The 27,423-nt window shown below is 40.3% G+C and overlaps 1 protein-coding gene across 6 annotated transcripts in view; it reads left to right on the plus strand.

Moving 5' to 3' along the window:
- Positions 1-26,714, plus strand: part of aff2 (AF4/FMR2 family, member 2) — a 214,166-nt gene extending 187,452 nt beyond the window's left edge. For 5 of the 6 annotated variants that reach the window (XM_082503774.1, XM_082503776.1, XM_082503778.1 and 2 more), the window contains 9 exons: positions 1,257-1,497; positions 1,804-1,937; positions 4,639-4,702; positions 5,265-5,401; positions 6,684-6,755; positions 9,051-9,144; positions 13,275-13,327; positions 16,173-16,393; positions 18,234-26,714. In XM_082503774.1, coding sequence (XP_082359900.1) covers positions 1,257-1,497; positions 1,804-1,937; positions 4,639-4,702; positions 5,265-5,401; positions 6,684-6,755; positions 9,051-9,144; positions 13,275-13,327; positions 16,173-16,393; positions 18,234-18,355 — 1,138 coding nt within the window. In that variant the 3' untranslated portion in view covers positions 18,356-26,714. The remainder of the gene's footprint in view (positions 1-1,256; positions 1,498-1,803; positions 1,938-4,638; positions 4,703-5,264; positions 5,402-6,683; positions 6,756-9,050; positions 9,145-13,274; positions 13,328-16,172; positions 16,394-18,233) is intronic. The other variant, XM_082503775.1, reaches the window with a different exon arrangement.
- Positions 26,715-27,423: the final 709 nt, after the last annotated feature.

Genomic DNA, 27,423 nt, shown 5'->3' on the forward strand with positions numbered 1-27,423 from the left:
ATACTTTTCATACGGTGCTGACATAGGTGTTTAATGCTGGGCTCCTACTCCCTCATGTCTCGATCTGTGTAGAAGAGACGGCTCCCGTCTGTGTCGACCCAACAAACCGGCAGGGTCACTGGAAAAAGTAAAACCGGAAAAAATCTCATAAGTGGCATTCTGCTGTTTGGTTCTTAATTCGTATGACAAAGCCGAACACACGACAAGTGATTTAAAGACTGATATGAATGCTGTAGTGTACCAAAAAAAGGAGAAATCTCATTTCAGTTGGAATATAAATCTTCTCACTGAGTCACTGCAAATGCATTACAGGAAATGATTTGGCAGATATACTGTGGTCATTTTATTCTAAGAGCCTCTCAATTTGTTAACTTATTATGCCTTTAAAAGAAGTCTGAGTGCTCTCACCTACTTCCCTGCACACACATCAGCGTCCACTTAAAGACAGACACACGCCACTACACGCAAATTAGCATATGCATGCACACAAACAGCCGCAGACACATCAATTATGCCGTGCGCAGACACAAAAGCACACACTCACGCTCCGCATGCACACACTCCACAGCAGCTAATTAGTCTTTGTCTCCATGATTTTGTCTATTATTGCTAATGTCGGTGCCTGGGGCCTTGTTCTGCGAGCTCAGCAACTTCCTCACCGCATCAAACCCCCAGAGTTTCCAGGGAGAGGAAAAACATAAAAATATTATCTGTTGTGCTGCAAACAATATGAGTCACAGGAGCTACAATAAGGCGGCTGAGGGAATAATTGTCGAGGTGCTACGGGGGAAGGCAGAATTCCAATAATTTTACAGGGGAAAAAAATATCGTTCACAGATTTAAAAATAAGGTATATTCATTCATTAGTCCCTAAATTCTGTCTTGTGTTTTTTTTTGCCACTAACAGTCCTGAACCCAGTAATAAACTGAATGTAGATACAAGAGGAGTCCTCAGTCATCGTGGGATTAGTTTCAGTATCACTCACTTAATTTTTAAAGGTAGCAAAAAGCCCCACATGAGGGCTTCAGGACACTTGCACTTGGTCTGTGTCTTTGGAGCAAAATTAACAGTGCCAGGACGAGCTACACTGAGACTCGCATACCATGAGTAACTCACGTATAGCACAGATACAACACAGAACAAAGTAAAAACATAGCATTCAGTGCCTCTGCATAAGTAAACAAATAATCTCACTTCTTTTCTGTCTCTGTGTGTGTGCGTGTATGTGCGTATGTGTGTGTGCGTGCGTGTTCAGTAGCTCTCTGAACAGGAAGCAGTCCCGACGGCACGATGAGAAGCTGCTCCCGCCGCTCCTGTCCCCTCTGTCCGATGATCCGCCTCGCAAACGGCCCTGCGACAGCAGCTCCTCTCTCAGCCAGGAGGCCAGCGCCGCTGGGATGCTGCCCTGCGCCGCCTCCGCTGCTTCCACCTCCTCTTCCTCACACAGACACCGGAGAGGTGAAGGAAAAACATCAGCGCATGTGAGAAATGGCAGTGTAAGTGCTTGTATATATATATATACAGTCCTGTGGACACAGACCTGGTGGTCAGCTTTTAATGATGAACACCGATGTGTCATAGTAGATTATGATGATGCTATATCTAAGGAAGACTGTAGGAAAGGGTGACCACATCTCATTCCTGCTCAATACAGCTGCTATCGGTAAATAGCAAAGTTTAAATCTGTCAGTGTGAATCAGATGCCAGTGCTCAAGTTTAAGTAGGTGGTCACTGAAAGCCACACAATATAAACTTAATTAAGACTGTTGGAAGCATATACTTCAAAAACCTCTCTACTACAGGAAATGGATTCCCATGGCGAGAAGCCCTGTGGAGACGGTTACCATACCAACGGTCATTCAGACTCGGAGGTTTGGTCGGAACCCCTGATGGACCCCGCAGAACCCCGCAGGCCCAAACTCTCATTCAGTGACACGTAAGTAAAAGCACACACCACGATGTGCACTTACAAACATTTGATTGTTTATACAGTTGGATACATATTTTTTTATTTTTTTAACATATTTTGTGTCATTTTAGCTGTTATACAAAAAATATCCAAATTATAGTTTCTGATGAATATGAGCATAAAGTTTAGACTTTGACTGCTTCACTGAGTGAGTGGGTTAAATGCAGAGAGGAATTTCCCCATGCCAAATCACAACAACAGTCGCCTCAAGGTGCTTTATATTGTATGGTAGATCCTACAATAATACATACAGAGAAAAACCCAACAATCACATGACCCCCTATGAGCAAGCACTTTGGCGACAGTGGGAAGGAAAAACTCCCTTTTAACAGGAAGAAACCTCCGGCAGAACCAGGCTCAGGGAGGGGCGGGGCCATCTGCTGTGACCGGTTGGGGTGAGAGAAGGAAGACAGGATAAAGACATGCTGTGGAAGAGAGACAGAGATTAATAAAAGTATGATTCAGTGCAGAGAGGTCTGTTAACACTGATTCCATGATCAGATGAGGAACAGGCTGTCTCCAAAAACAAAACTAATCCGTCTCAGAAATACCGGGAATACTAGGAGTGTTAAAATCAGGACGCACTGTGTTGTAGGTTCCGATAAAAAAAGATAACGCACTCATGAGCTTGACGATATAAAAAGTGGACTGTGTGATTACAGGATTCTTTATATTGTAAAGAAAACAACACACATCCAAATGAAGAACGCTGCCTAGGAGGTAGGAGTGAGTAATATTATTCAAGTCTGTAATAAAGCAGAGACTTCACAAAAGCAAATACAGAGGGTTCATTACAAGGTGCAAACCATTCATAAGCCTCAGCAATAGAAAAGATAGATTGGACTGTGGAGGCAGTATGAGACATGAGCATGGCTCCAAATGGTACTGGGCCATGAGTGTTTGTGTTGATGAAGTGACAGAACACAGAAGCAGGCAGGTAAAGTTTTATTTTCAGCTCAGATTCTGCCAAATGAGGCAGTGCTGACTAGATGGTGCTAAGCAGGACAAATGAGCAATAACCTGCCAGATACCAGCAACAAAGCAACCCAGTTTTAGAGTGTAAAGAAAGGCGAAGTTCAGTCCAGAAAAACAAAAACAACAGTTGAAGACAGCCGTAGTAAAAGCCAGACAAACCATTATTAAAGGAGGAAACACACTCTTTGGTGAGGACCATGGATTCTAGACATCAGGTTTCTTGCAAAGGTTTCTCAACAAAGCAAGGAGAACAAAGAAACATATTAAGTAATTGCCTACTGGTGGTGGTCAGAGGGCCCGGTGGCGCCAGTGTCCGGCAGCCTCGCCTCTGTCAGTGCGCCCCAGGGTGGCTGTGGCTACAATGTAGCTTGCCATCACCAGTGTGTGAATGTGTGTGTGAATGGGTGGATGACTGGATATGTAAAGCGCTTTGGGGTTCTTAGAGACTAGTAAAGCGCTATATAAATACAGGCCATTTACCATTTAAGTGTTTAAACTTAAACACCCCCAACTGCATCTATTACAACAGTATGATTTCATTGTAGTGAACTGGCCAGCCTCCAGTCCAGATATATCATCAACTGAAAACATCTGACACATCATGAAATGGCAAAAAGATCCAGGACTGTTGAACAGCAGGAAACTTATAACAGATAAGAATGGGATCACAAGGCGACAGCTGTTATTACATGTTTATAACAATTTTGTATTTAAACTGAAAGGCATTATAAAACTCCATAGGCCTAACTGTAAGTTATTGCTAGATCGTGTTAGCTGCTGTGCAGTTCTTAGCTGTGCTACTGGGGAAGTTCATGCCTGCATGCCAGAGGCAGCAGTTGCAGTCCTGCTCTCTGGTTCTCACGGCCTTGATGTCTCAGAAACACATTGAGGGAATTTCTTCCACTTTGGCCCAAACCTTCAGTTGCACCTATTAGTATTTCATGTTCAAGGGTTAAGGTCATAGTGACCTCACAAAAAAAAATACTGGCAATAAATCAGGAGCGCTTTTCTGATCACTAATCAATGCCATAACTCAGGAACAGGAGGGGACATTGTGTTCTTTTTACACATTTACTTGCTGGTAAGCTGGTAAGTTTGTGATGATTGTATAAAAAGTTCATGAAGTTTCTGATCATTTTTTCATGTGTATTTTGTTTACCGTCATGGCTACGACCGAGTGTCCTGTCACAATCAACTTTATCGGCCACGCATAACTGCTCTTCATAGCTCTTTACAGAATATCTTCAGTCCTTGCTGCTCAACCCTGATTTGGTTCTCTGGTCGTGCAACCCTCTGTTGTAACAAAACTTGCCTTATTTACTACAACTTCAGCTAAAGGCTAGACACTCGCCTGTTAGTGTATGTGGATGGGGAAAGCTGTAGCAGCCTTATCATTTGTCCAGATGTGTGTTAACATTGAAAGATGATACATCATCTTGGATATTTGTCCCAAAAGGCTTCTGCATTATTCATGAAACAACATGTCTTGTTGTTATACTAAGGTTACACTAAGCCTGAGGTATGTATACCTAAGTAGATGACTGTGTGTAGCTCACTGCAAGCTACTTGTAGTCCGTGATTATGCAAATCTGTCTCAGTGATGCAGGGTGTTGTTTTCAGGTTTTGTTAAACAACATGTCAGCGCACACATGCTCTTTATGGTCTGTATTATTTGTCACCATTATGTTTGCAGGGTCCACAGTGCTGACTTCTACATGCAGGAGGCCAAGAGACTGAAGCACAAGGCTGATGCTTTGGTAAGATGTTGCGTGACCCAGTTCAGGTAGACGCACACCTTCAGCCCTCTGTGCTAACGACACGAGGCAGACAGACAGTGAAAGCAGAAACACACAATGTTAACATCTACAGTCTAGACTGCAATTATGTGTGCACTGTAAGTCTCAGTAGAATGAAAATCTATTTGGTACCAAGGACCGTACTGTATAATTTGTGTTATTTATTGCACCATTTGTCTCTAAGGGGACATTGCATTCAAGGACTGATGATGTCTGCAAGATTATAGAATATCAAAAGAATTATCGGACCCCCCCACCCACCCCCCACACACAAACAATGAAATGAGATTTATTTAACTTGGTATTTATCTTATGTTTACGAGTTGTTTCCTCAGATTTATCTAGGGATTTGCATCTTAGTGGGAGATTATTCAAAGAGGCTGCCGTGTTTCTGCCACAATGCCGTCAAGCCGTTGCTTATTCTACCGCTTATTCACATTTCCTTCCCCTCTCTCTCTGTTACATCTCCTTTCATTTCACATTTGTTTCCTGTTTTCTTTCCTTTCCTGTCCTCTGTCTGCAGATGGACAAATTTGGGAAAGCAGTGAACTACGCAGACGGCGCTCTGTCTTTCATAGAGTGTGGAAATGCTATGGAGCGAGATCCACTAGAGGCCAAATCACCATATACAATGTACTCTGAGACTGTGGAACTAATCAGGTAGGGATGGACAGAAAAACATCAATAAACGCTCTCTAGTTTCTTAACAGGTTAGTAGAACAGAATTGATCAGTGATTTTATTTTGAAAAGCTTCATTCAAAGCAGTGTAGCACCTGGTGAAACCCTGTGATTGGGAGAAAAGCGAGGACTGTTTGAGAAAAAATGTTACTAGTTTTTCACGTGTTTCAGTCAGAGTGATTATTTTCTTTGTCCCATGATTGCCAAGAGTAAGGAGAACAATTCTGAAACAAAAGTTACATATTCTGACACAATAGAGTAAGAGTAGGGTTAGGGTCATCACCAGCTTTGACCTCACAGCATTATTATATAAAGAGGGGATGTTAAATATAAGGCTTGGGGGCTAGAATTGCAAAGACTCCAAAATGATTTTGACATCCCTGATGTAAAGCCACTGATGTGATAGGTGCTGAACGTAACTATAATTATATAATATAATTATAACGTAAACCATACCACAGCAGCTGTAGGTTCTTATAAACTCTAACCTTAGATTTGACTATAGCTAGAGTTTATGACTATAAACTCTAAAAAATGTGGACTATAGGCTCGGTCTACTCTGAGGTACCTCGATTCACGGATACGTGATTTGTGAGTATATTGAAGGTGGTGTATCGTCACCTTTTTGTCTGTCAAAAAGTCCAACATTTTTAAATAAAAACATCCACAGACGTATTATCTGTTGCCTTGCAGGATCTCTGCAGGTTTTCATCTTTGGAGAGCTGCTGAGTGTAACTATAGGAGAGCAAACTGAGAATAACTGATGACTGCTAAGTCTGAAGGTTGACTTGTTGTGAGGAGGATTGTGTAGTGGGACAGAGTCTTTTAACTCAAGTGCTCAGGTTCAAGATCTGCTTGCCTGCACTCATCTATTCTGCTGTAGGGTCCTTGAGCAAAACACAGACTTTTTAGCAGTTGCAGTCACTCTGACCTCTGAACTCCCTGAGAGAAGGAAAGGACGGAGTTTCCCTTCAGGGATCAATGAACTCTCATTCATGATGGCTGAATTTGATTCTGACTGATAAAGTGTTGTGCTGAACAGAGAGGGCTGGCCAAAAGGAGCATTGTATCACCCACAGCGTTAGAGAAAGTTAACTTTGTTTTGCCTACAAACAATTCAGAGCGTTTCAGTTGGCTGCTGGTAAACTGGAAGAATTGATCACTAAGTGAAGAGCAGCACTTGGGTATATATGCATCTGCTTTTTGTAAAATTCAGAGTTCTGTTTTGACAATCGATGAGTAATGAGCATCTCTCCACTGCAGGTATGCCATGAGGTTGAAGAACTTCACCAGCCATTTAGCCACCATCCCTGAGAAGAAACTCGCCGTGTTGTGGTACGATACACTTTCACTGTCTGTGCGTGTGTGTAATGAATCATGTAAAGTATGTCTGCTGTCTAAAATAAATATATTTAGAAAAATGTTTAAAAAAATTACAGTTACCTGAAAAAGTATATACCGTATTTTTCAGACCATAAGGCACATTAAGCGAAACTAAACAGTATCAAAGCACCGTATCAAAAATATTATCTGACTTAAGCCCCTTTCAGTCATGCACTCCTTGTTTGGTCATTTGACTGCATCTGGCCATGTTTTTGTAAGAAAAAAGCACGCTGGCTACTTTTTAAGTCGGCGTTGTGACAACTACCGTATTTTTCAGACCATAAGATGCACCGGATTATAAGGCGCACTGTCGTTTTTTGAGAAAATTTAAGGATTTTAAGTGCGCCTATAGTGCAGAAAATACGGTACACTCAAAAAAATTAAGGGGACTGCACAATCAGTCTCATGTTAATCTCGATCACGTTCTATTGGTCAGTACTTGACCAATAGAAAGCAAAAAGTAAAAGAAAATCAAGCGCTCCCCAAATCACTGCATGATGGCGTGCCAATCACAGCTGTTCCCTGCAACACACAGCTTGGTGGTTTTTTTTTAGATGTACTTATACTTTATTTGTCTGCAACAACGGTTTAACAAAGAGGAATGTCGCATATGCAAAAAGGTATTCAGTAGCAAGAATGTGTTACATCATGGACGTGAAAGTACTGTAATATTTACGTGACAATAAAAAAATATGGTGTCACTAAAATGAACAAACAATTGAGATTTAAATGATAACATTTTGGTGGACAGGCAGGAGTTTTTGTGGATTATGATGTTTGCAGACGACACTGATTTGTACAGAGAGTAGTGATCTACTGATCTTGCTGTGAGGCATCAGTGCTAGCTACTGCACCACATGTCACATGTATTTTCTAGGGGTGCAACGATACTCGTATGGATATTGAACCGTTCGGTACAGTGCTTTCGGTTTGGTACGCATATGTATCGAACAATACAAAATTTTTAATTTATTTTATCAACTTTCCTTCTGACGATGCTCAGTGGATCTGCGTTCGACTACTCCGCCTAGGCTGCACTGTCGAGCGCAGATCCACTGAGTGCAGCACAAGCTAGCAAGACAGAAGCTAAGCTCCTTGCAACATGGCAAATTGAACCTCCCCCACCCTCATTCAGATCTGGCCTTTGGAACTATTTTGGTTTTCATGTGACGTATGACCCTGAAGGTAAGCGCATCATGGACAAAAGTAAAACAGTATGTTGGATGTGCCACGCAATGCTCAATTACATGGGTGGGAACTACTGTGTTAGCGCAGTTTGCTCATTAACGTGTTTACACCGTCCAGCCCCATGCTCGTTAACTGAGATTTGCCGCGTTGTGGCGTTAACGTCATTTCAGATTAATGCTGACAGCACTAGTGGGAACAAAATGAATGTTACTGCACGTTTACTCCGACATCATCGTAGTGCAAAGACAAGTGGAAGCAGACAACAAGCATGCATGCTACAAACTTTACCCGAGTCATTTAGACAGCCGTTAGCACATGATTCTCCTTATGGGGACCTGATATGTTTAATATGCTGCTGAGAATATAGCCCAGAAGAAGCGTAGTATAGCTTTTATTTTGGAAAGAGACATTTCTCTGTAATAAACTCTCTTTTCCAAAGATGAGTGATTTCTCGATCAGATAGATTTATTATTTTATCCCTTTGTTGTTTCAGCAACATTAAATTTAAAAACTGTACTTTTGAGTTAAAATATATATTTATAATTTTAATAAATGACAAATTAAAAAAGCATGAACATTTTTTTGTATCAAAAAAATATCGAACCGTGACACCAAAGTATCGAACCGAACGGTGAATTTTGTGTATCGTTGCACCCCTAGTATTTTCATGACAAATAAAATAAGATGTGGTATTTGACACATCCTACCACATTACACTAAATGTGTTCAGATTTGTTAGCCATGAGGCCCAGTGAATGTGGAAGCTTGATTTCCCCCCAAAAAATAGTGTTTTTTGCTGTGTTTTTTTGTATTTTTGTGACTGTGTGAGCTTCCCGTGACGCACAGCCGCTGTTTTGTTTTTTTCTCCATTCACAGTATTATATAGTTCCCACATTCCTTATTTCATTGAAGTTCTTCCTAATCCACAAGGATTTGAGGGGCACGTTTGAAGTCCGGGTGCATTCTGTGCGGATGACTTGAAAATAATATTGAGGATAGATCTTTAAAGGGAATTTGTACAGAGGACTCATCTGCCTTCTAATGCTTTTGTTTCCATAGTAACCGCTGTCTGTCTCTGCTATATCTGAGGATGTTCCATCTGAAGAAAGACCACGCTGTCAAGTACTCGCGGTCGCTCATGGAGTACTTCAAGGTAACACACAAGCGCACACATACTTGGACACAGACTCCATTTCCCTCTTTGCTCGCTCTCTCTCTCTCTCTCTCTCTTTCTCTCTCTCTGTGGAAAACACACAAAGCCAATTACAATCCCTCAAATACATTTCATATTCATTTTCATGGTGCCTGTGCATTAATTTTGCATGGCGTTATTAAATTCCATTCTTTTTCTTTGATATTAATGTATTAATTAGCTCCATCAATCATCACCGTGGATTGTTAGGGTTTAATGTGCTTGTTTTGATTAATTATGTTTAGTTTAATTAATTACTGAGGATGTCATTATCACAGTGCTGCATTTGCAGTGATGGGATTGGATTTCTGGGAAGCGACCGACTGGGGGGTTTATCTGTGCATGTGTGCACAGTCTGTGTACATTCAGTAAGTGTTGACATAAAGTTGGAGCAGTTCATTTTAAAAAGGAAATGCTACACAACAACAGTCTAACCGTTTCTGTAATACACTTATCTGCATGACACATTCATTTAGCATTTTCAAAATTCACTAACGTTACAACCTATTGTCCAGAAGTTCAGCAGAGGCTCACATCGTTTTAGCATTGCTTTTGCCGGACTGAAGGGTTTTATTACAAAATACCTTTTACATGATTAGAAAATGTGATTTGATCTGATTAATTGCCTCAAACTGTCACGGTTCTGTGTCCGTTGGACCCAGTATTTTGAGTTTATTATGTTTTGGTTTATTTTTGCATTATGGATTGTTTTCTGATGTTCTGGTGCTTTGTTTATTATTATCATTATAGATCTGTTTCTGTTTCAGTTCTTAGGTTTTGGGTTCTCATGTGTGTTGCAAGAGCGGCACGGTGGTTAGCACTGTTGCCGCACAGCAAGAAGGTCCTGAGTTCAATTCCACCATCAGGCCGGGGTCTTTCTGTGTGGAGTTTGCATGTTCTCCCCGTGTTTGCGTGGGTTCTCTCCGGGTACTCCGGCTTCCTCCCACCGTCCAAAGACATGCAACTTGTGGGGATAGGTTAATTGGATAATCCAAATTGCCACTAGGTGTGAATGTGAGTGTGAATGGTTGTCTGTCCTTATGTGTTAGCCCTGCGACAGACTGGCGACCTGTCCAGGGTGTACCCTGTCTCTCGCCCTATGACAGCTGGGATAGGCTCCAGCGCCCCCCGCGACCCTGAAAAGGATAAGCGGAAGCGGATGGATGGATGGATGGATGGATGTGTGTTGCAGTTTCTGTTCAGTGTCTAGTCTGTCTCTCAGTGTCATGTCTGCATCTGGTTTAGTAATTCTTGTTTCCTGTCTTATTGTGAAAGTCTTTGTCTTATGTTAGTGTGTGCAGCTTAGCTCCCCTGTCTCGTTAGCCCTGATCTCCCCCAGCTGTGTCTCCCTTCTGTTGTCCATTCCCTCATTACTACCCTGTGTATTTAAGCCCTGTGTTTTCCCATGCTCGGTGTCGCGTCGTACCATCAGATTATGCCTGTGTGTTTCTGTTCTCCATATTCCATGTTCACTTCATGTTTTGCTTTCGTACCAGCAATAAAGCTGAGGTCTTTGAGTTTCAAGTTAGTGTCTGAGTCCTGCGTTTGGATCCTCCTCTCTGCACACAGAGCCCTAACACAAACTTAATTCATTTAAGTCTAATACTTCAGTCTGGCAGCCTGTCATCTATCAAACTGAAGATTTTTATTCTTAATAAATAAATTATTTTTCTTGATCCATCGTCCTTCATCCATGAACTGAAAAGTTGACAAAAACAAAACTATATTGGATGCATAAAGTTAAAAAAATATATATATTTGCTGGATTATTTACTAAAGTAAGAAGAATGCAATATATAAGGTTTGTGTATTTTTAGTGCTAGTACGTGCTCATCCTGTTTGTGCTGTTAGCAAACTGATACAGCTACATACATTAACAACCCACCTTTCTGTGTGGAGTTTGTTCTCCCCATGTTTGCATGGGTTCTACCCGGGTACTTCCTATCACAGTCCAAAGACATGCAGTTAGCGGGGTCAGGTTAATTCATGACTCTAAATTGCCCAAAGGTGTGAATGTGAGTGCGAATGGATAGAAAAATGTAAATGGATTAAGACAACATGTCAGTCAGTTAGGTTCAAGGTTCTTTATTTGTCACATGCATAGTTATACAAGTATAACACACAGTGAAATGCTCCTCGACATGTGCAAAAATTGGGGGGGGGGGGGGGGGGGTGTAGAGGAAGAACATTTATTTATATATATATATATATATACACACACACACACACACAGGTTATTGTATGAAAAAATAAGTATGATCTTATACTGATCAGCCACACACTGTTCACCCTGTAGTGTATAATAAAACATTGATATGCAAACTTCTGCTTGATTGAATACAAAGCCACACATATCAACAGTTATTTATCTGATATTAAGCTTTTGATATTATCTCAATGTAACTATAAATGTAATGTAAACATACTATAAATAAATAAACATAAATAAAATATAAATAAACATCACAATGTAGAGCTATCAAAAATGGGTATATTGAGTATTTGCTACATTTGATCTTCCTGTAACAAACTTAAAGTGATACAATGTTTAAAGTGTTACAGGTGCGTAAATGCTACAAATGGATCATTTTCGTATTGTGTTACAAATGTAACATTTAGCGATGTTATGTGGCTGCTAGGGGCAGTTGGCATCATTTTATCTAATATAGTTAAGAGCAATGAGCGGGCTAAGCTGTGCCACAGTACCGGGTCTAGCAGCTCAACTCCTGACTGTGTAGGAGGAGACTGCAGGCAAACTATTTGACTATTTTTTTGCATTATAGTCAAATGAACAGATTTCTGTTGGGATCCATGTCTAAATGAATTGTGAGTAAAAAGTACATAATCCCCATGAAACCAGATTTTTTTTTTTTTTTACACTCACCTTTGTGTGAATTAAATAAACAGGATATTGTGCAATAATTACTGAGCTGTAGGGGTTCTAGTTAACCTGCTAGGACCTGGCGTCCATATATGTGGACATCACATTTTGGGTTGTCTAGACCAAAATACTAAATTTTGCTCTACGAGAGCCTGATATCCACTTACGAGGACATTATACTACCTCTGTTTTATCACAATTTAAAACAAATATCCTCATATGTGGATCTCATTTTTCTTAGAAACAAAAATTGGGTAAAAAAGAAATCTGGTGATTCTTTGTTTTTGCATTCATCGGATTCCAATCAGCCCAAATATCAAAGAGAAATTAAAAATTCATGCCATGGAAGAGTTCAGGTCTTAGGAGGTTAAGCTGTACTGTTATTGTAGTACACAGAGACAAATGTGTTGTTTTTCTAATCCATGTTATCATTTTTCATTCTTCATGTCATACTTTTTTGCTGTATGCAAAATGGCATTTTATTCTAACAGTGGAGGAACGTTTACTTAAAGTGCACTTCAGCACAAGTTTGTTTTTCCAGTCTATTCCTAATCACACAGCTGTGGCTACTCATTAGTTTACAATTAAAGATTTACATTTAAAAACTTGGAGTACAGATCTTCTAAGTTTATTTGCATAAAGAGGTCAAGTTGTTAACTATTTCACAAAAAAACTAAATATTGTTATTTTTTTCTTCACGATCCTTTTATTTTTCTGTGAAACCAACTAATTTGAATTCTTAAAATTCACCAGCATTTTCCTCGTATTATTAATAGTGCAGTGTTTTGGAGGTAGGACTGCACCTGTAATTTGTTTTGTTGTATTTACTGGAATGAATGAGCTGACTCCTTCCTCTACAGCTGGAGAGCTGTAAACAACACTGTTTAATGTCAAAGGAGCTTGCAAAGAAAAGCGTCTGGACTTCCTTATGTTACTTGAAGACGTTTCACCCCTCCGATTAGAGGATCATCAGGGGGTCCTTTTGTCCCTCTGTGGAGGGATACTCCCACTAGGTTTATATCTGGGACTCTCCACCATTTGACCTTAGAACTGAAGAAGCTTCTCGGACGAGAGGTGAAACGTCTTCAAGTAACTTAAAGAAGTCCAGACGCTTTTCTTTGCAAGCTCCTTTGACTACGATGACCTGGATGACTGAGAACCTTCACAGACATACAACACTGTTTAATACATTTCTGTTTTTGTTATTCAGAATTCAGCCAAGAGTTCCCACCAAGCACCCTCTCCCTGGAGGACCAATGGAAAGTGAGTATACACACACAGACACACACACACATGCAGTACACCCCCCCGCGCACCTTGATAATTGAAATTTTATAATTCACCGGAGCTCTGCTGCAGAATACCGTGTCGACCCTGACAGCCACTTGCTCAAACAAACCTTCAGGAAGCAAATAAAGGGACTGATTTGTTGTAGATGTGAGAAGGAGAAGACTGGAAGGGCTGCTGGGTGTTGGGTGAGAAGGAGTGATGGAGGGAGTGATGATGGATGGAGGAGGAGAGGCGTGGAGGAGCTGCGGATGTGAAGCTAATGAGTTTGGACAGCTATGACGCTGCACAGAAGCAGGACTGGGCTCAGTGTGTGTCTGTGTGAGTGGGTGGGGCACTGAATCAGGCACAAGTTGTGGGTCAGCAATGGTCAAGGCCACATCACAGACATTACATCATGTCAGGAGCACACACACACACACACACACACACACACACACACACACACACACACACACACACACAGAGCTGTGCAGGACAGGGAGCAGTTTGCACTAATGTATCCACGTCAAAGCTCTCTGTCACCATTTCTATAGTTTGCTGTAATGCCAATAACAAAACACTGTTAATCTAATTTCCTACACGGTCAATGTAATGAGTTGTTACTCTTTACATTGACCATGAGTCACATGGGGGTAAAGAACCCACCTCCTTCGAGCATGCTAACAGCTCCACATGAAGAAAAAAGAAAAGATGACGTCTCTCTATTTATGCTCACCCTCATATTTAAAACAAATAAAATACTGATATGATGTTGATAATACCGGTGCTACATTAAAACGGAAAAACAGAAGAGGGGGGGGGGGGCACAGGACACAAAGAGAGATTTGAACAGTAACATTGTGACAAGAAAATCTTTGTAGCTGGGAATGATTTCCAGACTGGGAAAAACAAATCCTTAAAAATTATGCTGATGTCTGGCTTTTGATATTTACATAGACAAAGTCCAAAGTCAGAATTCAAAACATGAACACACAGTATAAAAACAATTCTGAGAGCACAATAATTAACCTCGTTCTGACCACATTTGTATGTTGTATTTTTTTGTGTTTATTTTCTTTGGTGGATGTTTTAACAACCACGTACAGTTCGGTCCCACAGACAATCCTGATGTGACCAAAGTGCAGATGTTTTATAAACGTTTTGCACTGTTTTAGGAATTAAAGACATTTTTCTAATAAGTCCCACATTTTCAGAGGCTGAAAGTAAAAGGCTGCTCTATTGGATCGAGCTGTCCAGTTTTTAAGCCTCTAAAATCAGGGATTGTTTATCCTTATCCAGGGTCACAGTTGAGTTAGCATCTATCCTAGCTGTTATAAGATGTTAGGCAGGGACAGCCTGGACAGGTTGAGTATATCACAGTAACTCCTAAACAGTTTATGCAAAATCCTTGTAAAACAAGGTGTTTTACAAGGATTTAAGTCTGCACTTAAATCCATCGTGGTGGATAAGTACAAAAATCCTGCTTTAACCTTCGTTTAGCTCCTTGCATCCGTCCCCTTATATGTACGCGTCTGTCTCTCGTAAGCAAACATGTCTGTGTGCTGAGGTCGGATATTTGATATGGATTTCTGTGTGTCTTGTTTTACTTACTCAGGAGGTCCATCAGCATCTTTCAGCTGATTGTTTTGGATGTGAGGCCACACTTAAAAAATGATTTGGTTCGGTCTCATCTGTTGCTGTTTTTGCTGTTCCAGCTGTAAACACACAACATTGGCAAACCACGGATAAAAAGTCAGACTTTCGCTTAGAGTCGTTGATGACAGAGCTAAAGGGAGAAAGAATTTTAGACCTACATTCATCTGGTGACCAGCAGCACAGCTGCAAATCAATTTTAATGCTGCTGTGCGGGCAGTGGAACAAGCTATAAACACCACACTGACAACAAATGGCCAGAAAAACATAATAAGAGCAGCTTTAAAAATCACACTGACAGTATTGTTGCAAATAGTTTCCTTCTTATTCCCTGCTGCCTTCTGTAATGTGACAATATTTGACTTTTCTTGCAAAACCTAGAGACGGTTTAAAAGATGGAAGTAGTTCCGGTCCAACAAGCGAAGTGCTTTTAATCTAATGTCCAGCAGGGGGCGCCTCCCCTGGTTACAAAAAGAAGACATCGTTGAGTTTAGTAAACACTTTCCTGATTTGGCTCATTCACTGGTTTCCAGTATTATAGTTAAGCTACTTTCAGCTGGTCCCTTTTCACACCACAGCAGGAAGCTCCACACCACATCCACTTCCTAAGACAACCCCAAAGAGGATTTGTGTGTCCTGCTGGAATCAAACCAGCAACCTTTTCCTTATCAAACAAATGTGCTAACCACTTCCTGGTATAATAGAATAAAAATGTATTAAGTAATTGTATAATTTCATTTTTAAAACTGTGGTCTTTATTAGAGTCTGAAGGCTGGATTATCCAGCATGTGTCTGTTAGTCGTGCCAATGGGCGCTCGCTGTCCTGGCTTTCAAAGTCAAACTCTCACTCATCACAGCTGGTTTTAAAGCAGCAAGAAGGCGAGGGGGAAAATCTCCAGCTCAAGCCTTCAAAACAGGACTTCTCCATGAGAGATGTCATGAGAGATGGAAACATTCATCTTTTATACTGTCTGTAGCAAAACTGCTCGACTGCAACTATCACATCTAACTTGAGTTAAGATCACAAGCCGGTCACTTGTTGACCGCCTGACATACAAATTATACAAACAGCACAGACATTGTAATAATTATTAAACTGAGGTAAAAACAGTGAAAAGGTCTTTTTTATGGCATACAGGAGCTCCCTGTGATGTCACTGGGACTTATTGCATTTCCATATTTTCAGGGTCAACGGGACTCCGTCTCCTCTGTCGCTTAGCCCTTCTCCAGCCAGCAACGGAGGAGGAGCGGGAGGAGGATCCGGAGGTGCACCGGGGTCATCGGGCAGCGTGGCAATTCCCCAGCGGATTCACCACATGGCTGCCAGTCACGTTAACATCACAAACAACATCCTGCGGAGCTACGAACACTGGGAGACGTCTGACAGACTGGCCGCTGAGAGCCAAGGTAGGACGGCACAAGAGCGCGTACTGCTGGATGTATTTTCACATGGGCGCCAATATGCTGCTGAATATTTACTGTCACCACCGCAAGTTCATATCTCTAACATCTGGATACATGATGATTAACATGACAGGCATGCAAAGTATGCCATGTACATGTGACTCATACATGTGGTAAAGGAGTCAGTTTGAGTAAAACAGCTTTACTCACGTGTTGAAGATACTGAGAAAGACTGCTGAAGACATAAAAACTTTCAACAGGAGTTTTTGTTTTTATTTCTTATTTATTTCTTATTATTTATTTGATCCTCTCTGTGAGCTCTTTGCAGAGGTTTTAGCCATAGACTGTATATCAAAAATGGGTACCAACAGTGAAGCCAGTGTCGGCCAGCAGGGGGCGACTGCATGGTTGTAGGTGTGGTTCTATGAGAACAGCCCCTGCTTCTACTTGGTCTACGACCTCTGTAAAGACTAAATTATGGTTACACAAAGCAGAATATGTTATCAGTCACAACGGTCAATGAAGGATCACAAACAGGCTGGTCAATCTTAAGATTTACAAGTTACTACCATGCTGGAGCGCTGAGTGGAAGTACTCATTTTTCATTTATATCCAACTTACTGTGGAGGTTTTCTTGTTGTATTTTTTAGACTAAAGGCCTTTACACACCGGAAACCTAAAACCTGTCCAAATATTTTGTGTTAAAGTTGTTTTTCGGATTTGGCTATTCTTAATGGAGCCATTCACACCGAATGGTCGAACTTGCAGCATTTATTTTTTTGGACCAAGCTTGATTTTTCAGATTTGATTTTTAGGATGCGAGTAAACAGATCAGACCAATCAGGTCGCTGCGTTTGGTAACAAGTGCACTCGTAGCTCAGAACTTGCACCAGTACTAAATATACAAATAGTAAAATAATACTGTTTTATTCAGACACACAGCTAGATGCTGCTCCGGGCCAGTCGATTCTTAGAAATGACTTTTCTGTCCCATCAGATCAGCTCAGCTGCCCCACTGATATCCTGAAATATGAACCAAAGCACTCCTGGATCAAACCATGAAATCCTCCCCCTGCTGCCTTCTCTTGAGAATTAAATGAACCCAAAATCATCTCAGTTTCTTCCTTTTTTTTTTAGAAATATAAGGACCAGCTCATCATCGCTCGATGTCGACTTCATCTTTTGTTATAGTGTGGGTTTTTTTGGTTTTGGTTTTGAAGACAAAAATACAACGTGTTCGGTGCAATTCTGAATTTCTCCATTTGCAACGACCTTAAGACTAAAAGCTAGTCTACACTGGTGTCCACAAAAAACAACTTGAGCTGATGTTGTAAGCAGCAACCACAGAAAGTGACATTTGGTGATTTAAAGTGTTGACGGGCAAAATAATCCCAAATTAAATTTTCCTCAGCTCACAAACATGTGTTTGAAGCAACTACCAATTAGAGTGAAGGATACCACTGATTGGCAAATGAGAGAGTGGTTAATATGTTAGGTTACCGTGGCAACCAGGGTCTGTAACGTCTACCAGTTACCAACCAACCAGCACCAAACAGATTTGTGATGAGTTGCTTCCTGTGTGGTCGCCCGTATAAACATGAGCTGTATGAAAGTGAATGTTAAAGCTCTTAAAACCTTTGCAGAGAAATGTTCACTAGTCGACTAGTGAAAACAGACGCCAGGCGTGGCTTGTAGGACCAGCAATGAAGAAAGAACGAGCCTGACTTTTGCCCCATGTTGCCCACAGCTCCACTGGAAAAACACCAGCTGTAGTTTGTGTGTTTCATTTAAGCACAGAGGCGCTCTCAGTAACACTGTCTGTCTCCCTCCTTCCCTCCCGTAGATTTCTTCCAGGAGCTGGACTCTGTGATGGAGCCGTTGAGTCAGCAGAGCAGCATGACAGAGCTGGTTCGCTACGTAAGGCAGGGACTGCACTGGCTCCGCATAGAGGCTCACCTGCTGTGAAGACTGGACTAGAGCCAACATTAAGAAAAAGAAGAAATGGGCTGGGAGCTAGAACTCAAGTGAGATGAGACCCAGAACGATGCTTCAGTTCCCACTGGGATCCTTTGAATGTCTTTACACCATGCATGGTAATATAATGGCTTACACCAGGTGGATTAATTGGGCTGAAATCACCTTTAATTAGGAGTGAACAGTAACTAAGTTTGGGAATTTTAGCTGTGAACCACAGAATACAAATGATCATATTAACAATTTGGCTGATGCTGCTTTTTTGGGGGGGAGCAACAGTATACAAGTGATTGTAGCTTTAACTCCTGAAGGGAACGCACATGTTCCCAACCTCATCTCCCAGTTTCACTGAGATGGGTTCATTCTCCAACAGACAAGTGTGAGGCTGAATGTAGGGAAAGAGCCTCAACAGAGGCTCACCTCCACCAGCAGTGGCCCAGAAATGTGTCAATGATTAGGAAAGAATTAAAGCTTTAGGCTGATATTGATCCAAGTGGAAGAGTACCAGTCCAATCTATTAGTTAGGGACCACACTGGTAAAGAGGCTCAGCTACAACCACTAATGGAGGCTAAATTCATTGCACTTCTTTTATTTCACTCCATCTTCAGTCTTTAAAGAGGGATCCTCAACAACCAACCAAAAGCTAGAACCTGCAGTTATTAGTTAGTATAGAGTTACTTTATTACATTTAAAGCCTCAGTCACACTAGAGAAAACAGGACAGCTATCTGTTTGTGACGGGGAGGATCACCTGTTGATCGGTGACTGCACTGAACTTGTTCCACTTACAGTGAGTCGGTGCAATCAGCTGGTTGCCCAGAGATTGAGCAGCACTCAACCTCTGCTTCACCACTTCTAGTTGCAAGGCAGTTGCACAAGTTGACAGGTTGCCTGTTGAGCAGCAACCTGTCTCCAAACAGAGTGCAACTCAGACTGACTGCAGTCGCTCTCAGACAGATTCGATTATTGCAATCAGTCTGCACAGATGAGCACAACTTGACATATTTGCAACAGGGAACTCTGCTCAAATGGTTGTTGCGTTCTGCTTATATTCCTACATCAAAGCAAGACTGCCGAGCCCCCGCATCAGGAGCTACGTGACTTTTGCTGGAGGAATTTCTGAGTTCCTGTTTCCAGTCTATGATCTTCTGCAGTTCATGTCAATTTGTGTGCCTGTAGACGGCAATTTGTGACAGATGGCAACAGATTTGATATTTTCACCGATTTATTGCCATTAATCCATGTATTATCACAAACAGATTGCACATATTTGCCAGCTTGACCCAGTTCACAATCGCAAAGTGACTCCCTGTTTTTCACCATCGTATTCCACCAAAGTAGGAGACTGAGCAGTCGGACACCTGGTCGCCATTTTCAGAGCAACCGTTTCAGAGTTTCCCTAGTGTGACTGTAGTGTGACTGTAGTGTGACGTGATGACATTTCGGTTTAGTAAAAATATCTATTACTCTGGTTTAATTTGGGAGTAAAGAAGTTAAACTGTTACTCTCAACAATGGCAAAATTAACTTATTGGCAGTTCAGGAAGAACCTTTATGCCACATTTAATTTCTGAAAAGTACACAGTGCAGTTGGGTTTTGTGTTTCTCCTCAGTATCACACAGACAGTCTACCCCACTCCCACCCGGCAAAGCCCGAGATTCACACAGTTTAAACAAACGAGCACTAGCAAAAAGGGAATCCTTCCTAATGAGATTTTTGTATTTAAATGAGGATCTTTTGACCAAATAAAATTGTAAACTACATTACAGGTACAATAGGGCAAAGCTTCAAAAATATCTAAAGTCTTGTAGTATAAGTTGAAGTTTCAGTTTTGTGGGCTACCAGAACAAACATCCAGTTTGCTGGACCTACAAATAAGGGCTTTCTTCCATCACATAAAGCATCTGTCTGGTTCTTCTCTTGCTGGTTATGAGCTTTTGTGAAATTCCACTCAGTTCTAGTTCCCATAGTAACCCACCAACTAAGGCGTCAAACACTTACTGGGGGGAAAAAACTACAAGATTCAGTATGATTTGGCTCTAATTAAGCCCCCACCCACATGCAGAGCAAGTAAACAGGGTGAAACTGTCACATCGGCTTTTCTGCCCTGATGTTAGAAACAAAAACTATATCTGTGACTTTGTACAGCACGTAATGAGATCAAATCAACTGCCGGGTGTCTTATAGTCGTTTCCCCACATTTGTTGTGCTGTGTCGTTAGTGTGTATACGTGTACAGCTTATTGTGAAGTCTATTTAAAATCATTACCTGACCGAACAATAACGATGTTTGTGTACAATAATGTACAGACTGTGACTCCTGAAAACAGTGTTTCTTGTGTCTTGTGAATGATTCAATGTGAGCGAATGAGGAAGTGCTGCAGGTAAATGGGGCATCTACGTGTGTGTGCCAGCGCGCAGGCTATAGCTGCATTTACAAAGCGCCAAAGTGATTTTGAAGTCATCATGGCGCATTAAAAACAAGAGACCACGCTGTTTCTACGTTTTCACGTTCGCCATCAAGACTCCAAATCAGTTTATTATGGTCTTTGTAAATCCAGCACATTAAGCATGAATTTTTAAGTTTTGGATCATTTGACCATCGCTGAATGTGTATGGAAGACAATGCAGATGTGAAATGTAATTTTCACTTTGACAAAAACAAAAAAGGAAAAAAAAAAAAGGAAACTCAAGTGCCTCTATTTGTGTCCGGTGGGAATTGCTCTATTTATTTAAAACAAAGAATGAATCTAAATGATTTTCCATACCATATTGGTATAAATATGAGATTGTTTTTCGTAAAATCAAATGTTTCCATAAGCTTTTTACTGGCGTTTATGAAGACACCAGGGTTTGGCTTTAAAAGAAAAAAAAGAAAAAAGCAAACAAACAAACGTGATAATGTGCCAAATTAGCATCTGTTGCTGTGTTTTCTCTTTTTGACAGTTTGAGCAAGTATAGGTTTGTCTGAAATACCTGAAATTTTTAAGTCATCGCATGCAATAAATGATAGCTTCAGACCAAGAACTACTTGTGTCCATTTTGACAAAAAAAAAGTATATTTCTTGTTACATAAGTCACATGCAGTGTTGCAAAGGTCGACGTCTCATGAAAATACACAGCCATTTAAATGCACAACGCTACAGCTAACAGTCTGAAACCTCAAGAACATTAAACCTTAAAGAAATAAGTGGACATTTTGGGAATATTTTTCTTACTTCTTTCTGAGAATAAAAACTCATATTTGTATATGAAATATAAAACCTATAACTAACAGCTAGTTTATGTAAATTAGTAAAAAATTTAAGCTCAGTGAATGTATATAAAAGATTGACGTAACCACCCAACAGTCTTCAAAAACTACAGTTTTGAAGCTTTATATCTTTCTTTGTTTTTGAATCAGATGTGACTGTTTTAAAAAAGAAGAGGCTAAGCTAGCTTGTCTAGTTACAAGCTAGCCTTTTTAGCGAGCCATATTCACAATTCACTGATATAACTGGGAAGCTAATACTAGCTATTGCTATTAGCTTAAAACAAAGTAGACGAAAACAATATCAAACAAGCGGTTATGCCCCCTATACATAACTTGCTTTAATACAACAAATAAAATTCAAATGGTTTACATTTGAATAAAAGGCATCTCTATTTTGGTTGTACGCTAAATTTATGTTTTTTAAACGGTATAAAAAATGGACGTAGCTAACATGATATCCCATTTTAGATACTAAACATTACCATTTTCACAATTTTAGTTTCAAAATACCAGATGCCACAAGGACGGGTGGGTTTAAACGTGAAACCACTTGCTCACTGGTGAACTACTTGTTAATCATAAATTAGTTAGCTAAGTAAGTTAGCTAAGGAACCAAATTATCCTACACATCCAAATGTAGTATAACCAAGACTTACAGTGTTGCCAACTCCTCAGTAAGGAAAATCGCTATTGGTTGTCCTAAAAGTCGCTAGAAGTCGCTAAATGACGTCATCGCCTAATTTGCATAATTGGTCATACTAATGTAATTGTAACCTAAGTTGTTGGAGAGAGAAACAACATCGTGGAAGAGACATAAAGTGAGTAAAAATTGCATTTAGAACTACAAATTAAATTTCTTTCAGCAATTATTGTTTTTTTTAATGTCACAGTTCCAACCCTGCTCCTTTATCCGGGCTTGGACCGGCAAAAGTAACCCGAAAATGGCACTCTGGTGGAGTTACTTTGTGTGAGTGGGTGTGTGTTTATAAGTAGTTTTAAACCTTGTGATCCACAAAACAGCATAACAGTAAAAGACTAACTGCGTTACAGTCAGTGCGGGAATAGCGGCTTCGGTCATGCGCGATTCATTTGCAGTCTGGACGCACAGGTGTGAACATCTGCTGCCCTGATAGCAGCGGGGGGTGGACTATCCTCCGCCTGTGAGCGCTTTGGCATGGGTGAGGTGCCCACGGCAGCACCGCTGCTTGTTGAGAATAAGAGCGATACGCGTTTTTAACGTCAAAAAGTCGTCATAAATAAGTCTCCAATAATACCAGAAAAAGTCGCCAAATTTGTTGCTAGTCGCTTTTTAGAAAAAAAGTTGCTAAGGGAGTCTGAAAACTTGCTAAATATAGCGACAAAGTCGCTAAGTTGGCAACACTGCTTACATAATGCACCATACGGTAACAGCAACCACAGCTAGTGCCATCTGGTGGCCTTCAGAGACAATGCAAGTTTAAGGCTTAATTTTTTTGACCTAGAAGCTACGTTCATGTTTTATACGTGTATGCTGATGCTAGCTACATCTAGCGTTTTACTGTTTAAACATTGGAAATAAGACTATTTCCCAAAATGTCAAACTGTTCCTTTAAAATGGACTCATGGTTCTTCATCTGAACGACTAAAATGCTTACTAATCACCATTTAGACAGCTGTCCAAGCTCCACTTTCTGTTGCTTAACAATAACGCTTTTTACAGTTGTTTCTTGTATTTATTTGAGGTCTTGAAGCCAAATTAGGATTGTCCCAGCGAGCCACTGAACTTCTACAACAACCTGTAAACACTACCCGCAAACCGTTTCTCTCTGACCTCAGTCGTTTCAAGTCGATAGTTGGTCCGCAGTGTTGCTCAGTCCAATTCAATGATGTTTGGTGTTGTTTTGTTTTATGGTGAAACTGTGATGTTACTATATGGTTATTGTTAAGTTCACTTAATGGTCCCTTATTCTTCTTGTATGCAGCGGTACAATATACAATAATATGCTGTAAAAAGTCAGAAACATTGCATTTGTGACATGGGAAATATCAGTTTCATTCCACTATGGTACATGTCACATGACAGCTATGGTAAATGTTGAATTCATGCAACAGTTTATTTATATGCAATGTCAATATGTGGGTATATTCTGAAACATTTTGAAGACAGACTTTTCTCAGCATGGCCTTTTATTCTGCTGGCATCTTATTAAATATCTCATTAGCTCCTGTTGCATTATCACAGTTGTCAACTTGTTTATCGAAGGCAGAAACATCATCACTGCTGTTGTGATTACAATAGAGCTAAACACACTGATTTATTTTTTGACAGCAGATGGTAGCAAGCCGATAATACACTGATAATCTCTCCAGTAGTGACGAGTGTCTCTAATATTTGTTTGCATTTCACAAAATCACAGATTCGCTTTGATTGCCAAAACTGTCTCATACAATAAATGAACTAGCAGGATTTAAAAGGATAATAAAGGGTTTGATTTTTTCTTCTCAAATTCCTGTAATCTACCAGAGAGATGTTTTCTTTTGTGTTCGTCCTCATTCGTTCTACTGTCAGAGTCATGCAGCAGTGTTACAAATAAGAATTATCCAATAAATAAGAATTTGTTGAGGTTAGTGGAAGGAGACGTTAATATGCTCTTCACAAAAACAAGAAATATGATCGATAATCAAGAGATAACCAACAAGCATCTCTCTGACTGTTCTTTAGTAAAGAAAAGTTGGCATTTCTGGAAATGTTCTGATTTGCCTTACAAAGTGATGAATACATCAGCACCACTCTCACGTCAGTGTAAGTTAGCCTAGCTTGGCATTAAGCTAGAAAGCAGTGGAAAACTACATCCCTATCTCTATTCAAAGTCTAAAAACTGCGCCTCTAAAACGAATACATACAGCTCTGCTATCACTTCCAACATAAATGAAGACAGAAAACTAAACAGCAGTGACGTTTGTAAGGTTACTGGAGTTGGGCTAGCTGGTATATAATGATGTGCTATGTTAGCATAATGCTAACTTATTTTTCCACTGGATAAAAGTTAACATGAGGGTTCCCGATGGTTAGGGACAAATGCAATCGCATGGTAGGATGCTGTAAACGGACCAAACTTCAGTCAGAACAACTGAGATAATCCCTCCGCAATGCGAGGTTAGTCATTAATATACTGCAACAACATGGGAATAGAGCAGCTGCCAGAGAATTCGACATTAATGAATCAATGGTACAGAAGTGGAGGAAGCAAAAGAATGAGTTGAGTAAAGTTTGACATATCTGACTGTTTTGTTTCGCTTAATGCGCCTTATAAACCGGTGCGCCTTATGGTCCGAAAAATACAATAAATTAATATCTTGGTACAATTTCTAAGTCATATACGAATACTGACATTCTGCACCATCTTGTGGTTCAGAATGGTACTACACCAGAATCTTAACAGCGACATACAACATAAACTACAACATAATATTCACAATTAATATTATACAACACTAAAAGAAAAGGATTACATTTGAGGGGCCTTAAAGTCGCCTGCCTTGTGTTATGGGATGGGTAGTTCACCAATAAAAGTATTTATGTACACAGTCTGCTACTTCTGCATAGTCATGATTCACTTCATATCTGTGTTGCTTGGTTCAAAGCTTGAATAAACATTCAAGCCTTTTGTTCAAGGCTTGAATTTGTGGAAGTGGGAAAGTCATTTCTGGAACCAGAGCCCTTAAAAACATGGGCGGCCACAAACATGCTGCGATTTCAGATAATATCTCTGCAGTACGATACTTAGCCGCTTTCTGTTGATGGCAAAATATTTGAAAAATATAGAAGTAAAGAACGCGCCATCTCTTGGAGACACTCTGCAATTGAGTTAAAATTAGTGTATTCATAGTGGAAAGTAGAGACACCCCAGAAGAGAGAGGGCAGAGTCTCTGTCCAGCAGTTCTAAGTGGCTGTATCGTTAGCCCATTTTAGAAGATTAAGCCCACTTTTAACATTTTAGCTAGGCTAGGCTAGGCTAATGAGCTTATGGTTCTGAGCCCATATTAAACATCTGGCATGAAAGTAGTGTCCTGAAAAGAAAAGCAACGAGAACATTTCCTATAATGCCTATTGACGAGGATAGATAAAATATTGACTATTCTAAAATAAAATTTCTATTAATAATCAGCACTTCAGTTGTATCATGTTCTCTATTTTACAGTATATTGGAAAAGTGGAAAAAAGAAAAAGCAAGATCATATTTCCAAATAGTCCATGATATTCCTTCTACGATCACGTGACCTTCTACCATGAAGCCTTCACTGCCTTGTGTGTAGCATTTCTGTGATTGCTATTTTGCTTTTCTTCCTGGAACATAACAGTGTTAAATCATGTGGGAAATCAAAACGGTCCAAGTGTAACCGACCCATTTAACAGGAAGTTTCTTTAAGGTTTTCAGTCGCTCTGTTCCCTGCGGTGAAAAACTGTTGCTCGAATAAGCTCGTTTCTGCTCCGCGACTCTTAATAATGTCCAAATTAATCTCGAGAAGGGCAGCAGCTTTTAAACTATAATAGTGTAATTGCTCAAGATTCATTGGTGAAAAATTGTCATCAGCTCGTCTAGCCTTTTTCTCTTTCATCTTTGTTGCGGTGGAAGAATAGCACCATCTTCCTGATTAGTGCAATAAAGCACATGGCTGAATTCCCGCCGCATGAATACAGCGTACGCCACGTGTGGTATTCAGTGACGTTAAACTGCTTAAATCCAAACTGTGACGTGTTAGTTAGGCAACCAAATAAGTTTAAGACTGTGTATCTGAAGCCTGACACTGGTGGTACAGCAGCAGCACAGTGCCTCTGATCCAGCCTGACTAATCTGTCTGTGAATCTGATGCACATCACTGGCATAACGAAACATAAAGAACAAAATAAAAGTTCTGTCCAACACGGATTGCATTGTATTTCTAAATGTGTTGCACAGTTTTTTTTCTGTTTTTATCAGTGCTATCTTTTGGCCTTTTCTATGGTTCTTTTTATAATGAAGTTGTTCTATGTGATGATCAAAAGTTGTGATGCAGTTCCATTGTTTTTAAATATTTAATGTCTCTAAAATATGGATTAAAATCTGTTTGAAGCAGCCATCCTGCCGTACTCACTGTCTTCTTTCTGTCTTTTTTATTGCATTCGGGCTGAGGTCTTCAAAGTTGCCTTGCAAGGATGTGCTGAACCTCCCTTTGACATTGCACATAGAGGCAACAGCAGAAGGCTGAGACATTGCCAAAGGTTCCAGCAAGTGTGTTTTTTTTCCCTAATGAACCAAATCAACCAAATTTTACACTCAAGATTCTTTTATAAATAAAAGAGCGGCTCTGACGTAGATTTTAAGAGCCAAGCTAGTCTTCTTATTAGCACTAATGAACTCTTACTCTACATCATAGCAACTATTAGCCTACTTCACCATGCATGATTAATTCATTGAATGTAGCCACGCATTAGAATTCAAGAGGGAATAAGCGGGCCGTGTGCGTGATGGCGGAAGAGAGAGATGGACCTCAGAATGTGAGAGAGAAATGAAAAGAACCAAGGACAAAAAAAGTCTATTTTCTCAGAAACGTAAATCCCGTCTAATTCTGTGTTTCCATAAATGAATAAGGAGGTGGAAACTATTTTCAGGCCTTCAGATATCCTGCTCTCAGTGCATGTGCATGTCCTTGGTGCAGAGGCAAAACACTGACAGCTTAGATTTATAGCTTTAATTGCCACAGGTAACCATGCAGTCAAATAGGCTCTCAGATACGGCTTAGAAACAGACTTACATTTAAGAAGTATCCATGATTTGAATAGAAGA

This window comes from Aulonocara stuartgranti, assembly GCF_965226115.1.
Source record: "Aulonocara stuartgranti genome assembly, chromosome: 2".
NCBI classification, from domain to species: domain Eukaryota; kingdom Metazoa; phylum Chordata; class Actinopteri; order Cichliformes; family Cichlidae; genus Aulonocara; species Aulonocara stuartgranti.